General features: G+C 39.8%; 1 protein-coding gene across 1 annotated transcript in view; it reads left to right on the top strand.

Annotated features, from left to right (window-relative positions):
• The window catches only part of CBL (Cbl proto-oncogene, E3 ubiquitin protein ligase), a 152,706-nt gene that overhangs the window by 130,159 nt on the left and 13,780 nt on the right, over positions 1–8,767 (top strand). The window contains exons 10-12 of the mRNA XM_006895624.1: positions 3,564–3,695; positions 3,789–4,166; positions 6,198–6,292. Coding sequence (XP_006895686.1) covers positions 3,564–3,695; positions 3,789–4,166; positions 6,198–6,292 — 605 coding nt within the window. The remainder of the gene's footprint in view (positions 1–3,563; positions 3,696–3,788; positions 4,167–6,197; positions 6,293–8,767) is intronic.

The raw sequence follows: 8,767 nt of genomic DNA, 5'->3' as shown, positions 1-8,767 counted from the left end.
GGGTAATAGGGATGGGTGTGTCAGAGGCAGTGCAGTTGGCGCAGGATAGAGCAGGGTTTAGGGCTGTTGTGCATAGGGTCGCTATGAGTCGCAAACAACTCGACAGCACATAACAACAACAACAACAAATGTGTGTACCGTCAAATCAGATCTGACTGGTACAGAAGGCGATTGTTCTTCCCTCTTCGTCAGAGCATATGGTGGATTTGAACCGTGCACCTCTGGGATTGCAGTGCAGCTTCTTGCTATTAGGCCACCAGAGCTAGCCGATGGCATGTTCTTTTTCATAGTATATATTAATAATATAGGATTGTTATATACTCCCACTCCAGTGTATACTGCTTATTCTCTAGTTGTGTCGCCGCATCTGTGATCCTGATATTTCTTCTTCCCTTATCATGAAACTTCATTACCACTCACTCCTGTGATATTTTAGCCTGATCTCTTAGCTCCTGTGTTTCTTCTCACTTGCTTTACTGACATATTTTGATACTTGTTCCTAGAGCAGTGGTGGTGACACTGTGCCATTGTGGGAAATCCTGTTTAGAGAAAGATTAGATAGACTTGTAAAGGCAGGCAGGAGAATGAGATTTGATGACATGGAAAAGTGACTTATTTAATACTGGTGCCTATCTAAGGATGCTTGTGCTGGTAATGGTTAGGATCAGAATTTTGTGATTTAAACTAGACGTTGAAAGAATCAATAGGAAATTTATTTACTAAATCGAATCTGAAGGTGTTAAGTAGAAGGAAAAAGAAAAGTCAGCAGGATAAAGACTGACTAGATGATGATAAGTAAGTTATTTTGACTAATAACATGACCTTCTTAATCTTGGCATTTAGCTGTGCATGTTCATTGTTGGCTGATATGATGCCCATTTTCTCAGGCATTGTAAAAGCTGCTGTTGAAGATGATGAGAGCTTGCTTTTCCCAGTCTTAATGGTTAGACTAGCTATAGGGCCAGTTGTTTTTGCTATCGTCATACATATGTGTTTGTAATACAATTTGCCTGTGTTCTCAGTGTTGCTTCCTGTTGGAGAGTGCAAATCAAAGTGGCATTTTGTTTGAGTTATTAGATATCTCTTCACAGCTTGCTTTGACAAGCTTATCAGCTGTCTACCATTCTGCTATAGGCAAAGAAATAGAAATGTGTTTTTTGGTGTGGAGGGGTTTTTGGGTTTTTTTTTTTAATGGAAAGAAAACATTAATTCCCTTTTAGTTAATGACGTAAAATCACATTTTTTTGAAAATTTTATTTTAATGAACATTTACAGAGATTTTCGGTTTCAATTCATTCATTGTTGAACTTTTCTCCCTGCCCACCCCTCCCCCACAAAATCACATTTCTTTGAAAGAACTCGGGATGCTTCTTTATGTTGCAAGGCGCTGTTGCCAGCGTTCCTGTGTACAGAGCACAGAGCAGTGCCTGCTTGTGTGTGACCTTTCCCACGTCCTCCCTACTGTTGCAGCCACTGTGTGGCTCCATCCTGTTGAGGGTCTGTCTTCCTTTTTCACCGACCTTCTCAGGGTTGATATCCTTCTCCAGGGTCTCGTCCTTCTTTATTAAATGCTCCAAGGACATGAGCTGAAGTCTTGCTATTGTCCCTTCTAACGAGCTTCCTGGCTCCTCCTCTTCCAAGACAGGTTTCTTCGTTCTCTGGCAGTCTATGGTAAATTTAACATTTTTCATTTTTAGTTAGCTTGTTCATTTTCTTATTACAATTTTTTAAAAATTTTTGTTTTCATAGCCCACAGCACATTTCTTATTTGTGAACTTTCCCTCATTCCCTTTACACATTGTTCCCCAAGGAATTTGTTGAAAACTTAATGTCTGTTCATTCTTTTTCCAATTTTTATCCTCAAGATTGTTATTTTTTAAAATTGTAAGCTAGGAAACTTTATAGCACATTAGAAATTGGAGAGAAATTTTTGAGGCCTTTCCTAATGCCGGCAGCACACTATGTTCTTGCTATTTCTGTGATTCAGAGTGCCCCCTGATGGCGAAACAAAAATAATTCAGGCACTATTAGAATCTCTGGAACATTCAGAGTTTTTAAGGGGGTTTGTGTGATCCCTAGTCTAAATCTAGTACGTTAATAGTTATATTCAATATTCATGTAATATGCAAGGCATAACCCTGTTTGCTGAAACTGAGGAGGTCCTGAAAAGTGTTGCTGTATGTAGAAGGTCAAAGACTGCAGGCTTCAATGTGAATTGAAGCTCAACATCAAGAAGACAAAGATACTCACTCACCACTGGGCCAGTTGACAGCAACATGATGGATGGAGAAGACATTGAAATTTTTAGCAATTTCAGCTTGCTTGGTTCCACAATCAACACTCTTGGCACCAGCAGTCACAGTCAGGAAATCCTAAGATGAATTGCATTAGGAAAACCTGTTGTCAGGGACCTCACCAAAGCAATAAAGAACAACATTATTGCTTTAGAGACCAAGATGTAGCTGATCCAGGAATGGTAGTTGCAATTACTTGGTTTGTGTCAAAGAGCTGAATAATGACTAAGGATGACAGAATTGATGCCTTTGAGTTGTGGTGCTGGAGAAGAGTATTGAATATACCATGGACTGTTAAGAAAACAAGCAGGTCTGTTTTGGAGGTGAAACAAAGTTGCTTCTTGGGGGCAAGGATCTTGAAGCTCGGTCTCACATACTTTGGTCATGTTACCAGGAGGGACCTGACCTTGGAGAAGGACACCATTCTTGGAAGAGTGGAGGGACAACACAGCAGAGGAAGACCCCAGATGAGATGGATTGACACAGTGACGGTATTAGGAGTAGGGTGTTGAAGTCAGTCAGATTGGCTTAGGATAGGGCAGGTTTCAGAGCTGTTGTGCATAAGGTTGCTATGAATTGGATTTGATGGCACATAAGAACAACATCTTGTATTAATTTCCTTTGGGTGCTGTAACAAAGCATCACAATCTAAGTGACTTAAGACAGAAGGAAATTCTTTTCTCACAGTTTCTGAGGGTGGATATAGAAAATCTAGGTGCCAGCAGGGCCATGTTTTCTTTGAAGACCAACAAGAGGATTCTCCTCTTCTCTTCTAGCTTTGGGTTTTTACCAGCAGTCCTTGATGTTCCTTGATTTGCCCAGCGTAACTTCTGATTGTACCCTTGTCTTCATATGCCTATCTTCCTTCTCTGTGTCTGTCAAAACTTCTCTCTTCTTATTAGGGATGCCATACTAAATGTAAGATCCAGTCTGTTTGATTTGACTTGATTACATCTGCAAAGGCTTTGTTCCCAAATAAGCTCATATTCTGAAGTTTAGGGTAGATGTGAACTTTGGGGGAACATTATTCAACACCAAACCGGAATAGTCTACTCATTGAGCCAGTTCCATCTCATAAAGATCTTTTGTCAGGTTTCCAAGGCTATAGATTGAAATGGGAGGAGGAAACTGCCCATGTCTCCCATGGAAGCCCAGGTGAATTTGAGCTGCTGGAGGAGATGCAGAGCCTTTGGGTTAGCAGCGCAAGTCAGTACAGCCTGCACCACTAGGGCTCCCCAGTAATCGACTAGGAAATTTTGTTTGTTCTAGGTGGAACGGCCTCCTTCTCCATTCTCTACAGCCCCGCAAGCTTCCCTTCCCCCAGTGCCACCACGACTTGATCTTCTACAGCAGCGAGTGTCTATCCCTTCAAGTGTTTCTGGTCCTGGAACTGCTTCAAAGGTAAATAAAGCATTATCCTTTTCTACAGTTTTCTGATTCTGTGATGTGGATTGGTGAGTTGAGTTTTCATTTGCTTCCACCATGTTTCTACAGGCTACTTCTGGCTCTCTTCATAAAGACAAACCATTACCAATACCTCCCACACTTCGCGATCTTCCACCACCACCCCCTCCAGACCGGCCTTATTCTGTTGGGGCAGAAACTCGACCTCAGAGACGCCCGCTGCCTTGTACCCCAGGCGATTGTCCATCCAGGGATAAACTGCCCCCTGTCCCCTCTAGCCGCCTTGGGGAATCATGGCTGCCCCGGCCAATCCCCAAAGTACCAGTAGCTTCCCCAAGTCCTAGTGACCCCTGGGCAGGAAGAGAATTAACGAACAGACACTCACTTCCATTTTCATTGCCCTCACAATTGGAACCCAGACCAGAAGTGCCCAGGCTCGGAAGCACATTCAGTCTGGATACCTCCGTGGTGAGTTCTGATTTTAAAATAATTTCTCCTACTAACAGATGTTTGTAATTGGCATTTAATGGGCTAAATTCTGTGAAAGATTTTGTACAGAATCCAGAAATAATACAGTATGATCCTTATTCTCAAGAAGTATATATACTAACAGAACAAATAAACCATGTTTATGTGTTATAATAAACTATAAATGGTAAATGGTTATGCTTTAGAGGAAGGAGAATTTATCTCTAGATGGATCAGTCAGAGTTTCTGGAAATGATAGCATCTAAACTAATTTGGAAAATGGATATTGTTTTAAGACAAATCGGAGTGATAGTGATGGGTATGCTTATGGTGCATTATGAAATTATCAGATCCCTTAGTTTAGATAGAGCAGAATTTAAGAGAAGGGACTAGAAAAGAATTTTAATATTAGATTATAGGGGCTTTTTACCTCTCCCAAAAGATTTTGTTAGGCAACTCTGGTGGCCTAGTGGCAGGAAGCTGCTCTACAATCCTGAAAGCACAAGTTTTAGTTCACCAGATGCTCAGCTGGAGAAAGAGGGGCAGTCTCCTCCGTACCAGTCAGATTCAATTCGATGGTACAGACACAAAAAATAATAAATTAAAAAAAAAAAAACACTTTGTGTTTATTTGATAGAAAAGGAACATTTAAAGAGCTTTAATCTTTAGTAACATAACCAGAATTATGAGGAGATAACCGTACTACCCGCGTGCAGGAAGGAGTCCCTAGATAATGTGGGCAGTTATAAGCCCAGGTTCAACTACTAGCTGTAAGGTTGGGAGTGGGACCCACTCAGAGGTAGCCTTGGAAGACAGGCCAATGACCTGCTTCTGAAGAATCACGGCCTTAAAGACCTCATGGCATTGCCATGAGTCAGAATCAGCGCAACTGTAACTGTCAAGAAAGTAACGTATGTTAAGTTGGAAGGGAATAACTTGAGAAAAGGCAGGCTAGTGGGCTAGTGGTGAGGGGCTCAGAACTGGAAATGGGAGGAATGTGTTTATTCTTTTGGAGTGAATTAAAATGAGAATATATGTTCACTTAAAATATCACACAGTCAAAAAATCTTGCCTTCATTGAGTTTAGAGTTTATGTGGGAACTAGGGCTGGAGACAGAAAATAAGTAAAACATAGTATGTCAGATAATGAGTTCTTTAAAGAAAGGAAGAGCTGAAGCGACACTGGGAGGTGCATGAAGGGAGGGGGTTTTGAGGGTAAGCAAAACCCTGAAGCTGTAGGGAAAGTGAGTGGTGCTGGTTCTGGAGAAAGGCTTATCCAGATGGAGAGCATGTCATGCATCTCTTCTCCGAGTTTTAGTACAGCTGGTGCTCACTGAGCAAGAGTGAATATTATCGAATTGTCTAGGAGCAGAAATGAGCCTCCAGGTTAGGTAGAGTCCTTCTAGAGCATGAAACAAGAACCTGAGAAAACCTGAAAGCAGTCTACAGATGGAGATTAGGGGCTGACACAGGGGTGGAGAGGTGAGAAATGACCAGGAATCTCTGAATCTGGCTGCTAGTTGAACTTGAGATGAAATTGGGATATTTAAAGAAGCCTTGACCTTTAGATAGTTGGATATCTTAAAAAAGAGACCTGGAAAGGTGAAGTTGAGCAATATTGTGGTCTTTAGATGATATTTCTTGGCTGAAAGATTTCTAACATTTAAGTGGTTCCTGTGTGATCAACAATCTAAAGAGTTAATTAGGTTTGTTATTCTAGGTAAGTCAGTATAAGGTTTGGATACATTGAAATATACCAGAAATAGTTTTTGTGTAGACTGCCAATTTACTCAAATCATTCTGGAGCTAAAACCCAAAAACACTCTAAAACATTTCCCTGAGTCTGTGTCCTAAAGCCTTCCGTTTGCACTGTCTTCAGAGCCTGAAGGCCATGAGGCTTTGTTAGAAGTCCTGAGAATAAGGTCTGTGTTGTGTTGTTGTTGTAGTAACTCTGGATAGGTAAAGTAAGTAAAGGGAAAAACTTAGCTGTGATAAGGAGGTTTATTTTCAACCCTTTTCTTTTCTTTCCAGAATATGAATAGCAGTCCATTAGTAGGTCCAGAATGTGAGCATCCAAAAATCAAACCTTCTTCATCTGCCAATGCCATTTATTCTCTTGCATCCAGGTAAGTTCATAAAAAGCTGTATTTCATACAATGGAATTTGTACTTTTTCATTTTTCTTTTTTCTTTTTTTTTTAATTTGTACTTTTCAATAGCTTATTTTTAGAAAATCTAGAGGAGTAGAAAGAATAGAGCAGAAATTGATCTGTAGTCATGCTATGCAGGAATTACTCATCATATTTTAGGATATTTCCTTCTATTATTTTTTCTGTATATATGCATGTAGATGAGCCCTATTTTAGAATGCTTGTCATTTTTTTCTTTTTTTATTTCATAAATCATTTTAAAGAGGTTGAGTGGTATTTTTAAAATTTTCTTTTTTAATTCTTGGTGGACAGTTAGGGAACTTGTTGGCCTTAGTGGGTAAGGAGTTGTGCTGCCAACCAGAAGGCAGGCAGTTTAGATAGAGTAACTGCTGTGTGGGAGGAAGATAGCGGTCTCCTTCTTCCTCCTTTGCGATTCACAGCCTCTGAAAGCCTGCTGCAGGGTCAGCTACCAGTCAGTTCTGACTTGATGGCAATGAATGAGTAAGTGGGCGTATGCATTTATTTCATTGATTTACTGCTCTTTATTTTATTCTTCCACCTTTCTTTAGGTTCAGTTTGTTACTCTACTTCATGTCTCATAAGATAGGTGCTTTAACTACATTTGCAAATTTTTGTTAATTGTGTTTAAAAGTAATGCTACTTCTCATTGTGATATCTTCTGTAGTTTGTGAACTCAATGTGTGTTTGATATTCAAGCTTTCTGTTGACTTTTTGGTTATGCTCTTGTTGCTGCTTCCAGATTTCATTCCATTGTAGTCAGAAATCATGGTTAGCTTTGATGTTTGTTGATATTTCTCAATGGACTGGTTTATGGTAAATTTCAGTATTGTGTACCATATTAATTTCATAAGAAGGTATATTCTGCCACAGGATAAAGGTAAATAATCCAATAGAAAAATGGGCACAGGATATGAATAGACACTTCACCAAAGAAGACATTCAGATGGCCAAAAAGCACATGAAGAAATGTTCAAAATCCCTAGCTCTAAGAGGGATGCAGATCAAAACAGCTATGAGATATCATCTCACCCCAGTCAGAATTGCAAAATTTAACAGAAAAGCAAGCAACAAATGCTGGCAAGGTTGTGAAGAAACTGGAACCCTTATTCACTGTTGGTGGGACTATAAAATGGTGCAACCCCTGTGGAAGGCAGTATGGTGCTTTCGCAAAAACTTGCAAATAGAAATACCATTTGACCCAGCAATTCCACTACTGGGAATATGCCCCAAAGAGACCATAACTGCCACCCAAGCAGATATATGCACACCCATATTTATGTTTATCGCGGCTTTGTTCACAATAGCAAAATGTTGGAAACAACCTAAGTGCCTATCAACAAACGAATGGCTAGAGAAGCTGTGGTATATTCACACAATGGAGTACTATGCTGCATTGAAATACAAGGAAGTCATGCAATATTATTCAAAATGGGTGACCCTGGAGGACATTATGCTGAGTGAAGTATCTCACTCACAAAAGGACAAATACTGCATGGTGCCACTGTTGTAAAGCAGGACTGACCTTGGGGTTGAAAGGAGACTGAGAAGGTTGGGTTCAGTAATGTATACTGCATTGAAGCAGATGAGGGAGAAAACTGTTTAAGAGGGAAAATTATTAGGTATTTTTGTCATGACAGGAGTCCAGAGCCAAGGCTGTATAGTGAAGTGGACCTGGGGGAAGGGATTGTAAAACAATGAAAGAAATTTTCTTTTACTTTTTCAAGAGGGTAGTGTACTAGGGGGGAGGGCTGGGAGGGGAGAAAAGTGCAACAATGAATGAATGGAAATCCAAAGTCTCTGTAAATTTTCATTGAAATTAATAATAAATTTTTAAAAAGGGAAGAAAAAAAGAAAGTATATTCTGCAGTTGTTGCTACAGCACTCTGTGAGTGAAGTCTACTTTGTGATTGTTTTTGAGTCTTCTATCTTCCTACAGATTTTTTTTTTTTACTTTCTTAGGTTAGATGTTGGGGGGGGGGAGTATTGTGAGGGAAGTATGTTAAGTTCTCTTATAATTATGGATTTTTCTTTTAGTCTGTTCACATGCGTGTTGTGTGTGTGTGTGTGTGTGTGTGTGTATACACACCCAGCCTATGTAATTAAGATCCATAGAAATTTAGGGTTATTGATGCTGTTTAAGATAAGTATCTCAAAAGCATTATATACTCATTCTTTCCTTAGCTCAAATCTAATCCGACAGTCTTTGACTTACATGATTCGTAAAATACATCATTCCTGTCTTTATTTTTAATGTTTTCGTGATTTGAATTAAAAAATTATAAATTCTGCTAATTCTGTTTGGGAGCTCTGGTAGCCTAGTGATAGAGAGTAACACTGCCAAACCAAAGGTGGTGGTGGTTATGTGCCATCGAGTCACTTGTGACTCATAGCGACCCTATGTACAACAGCTCTAAACTCTGCTGTGTCCTGT

The sequence above is a fragment of the Elephantulus edwardii genome, unplaced genomic scaffold (assembly GCF_000299155.1).
Source record: "Elephantulus edwardii isolate Elephantulus edwardi_28Jun2011 unplaced genomic scaffold, EleEdw1.0 scaffold00171, whole genome shotgun sequence".
In the NCBI taxonomy this organism is placed as follows: domain Eukaryota; kingdom Metazoa; phylum Chordata; class Mammalia; order Macroscelidea; family Macroscelididae; genus Elephantulus; species Elephantulus edwardii.
This window is presented reverse-complemented; position numbering and strand designations above follow the sequence as displayed.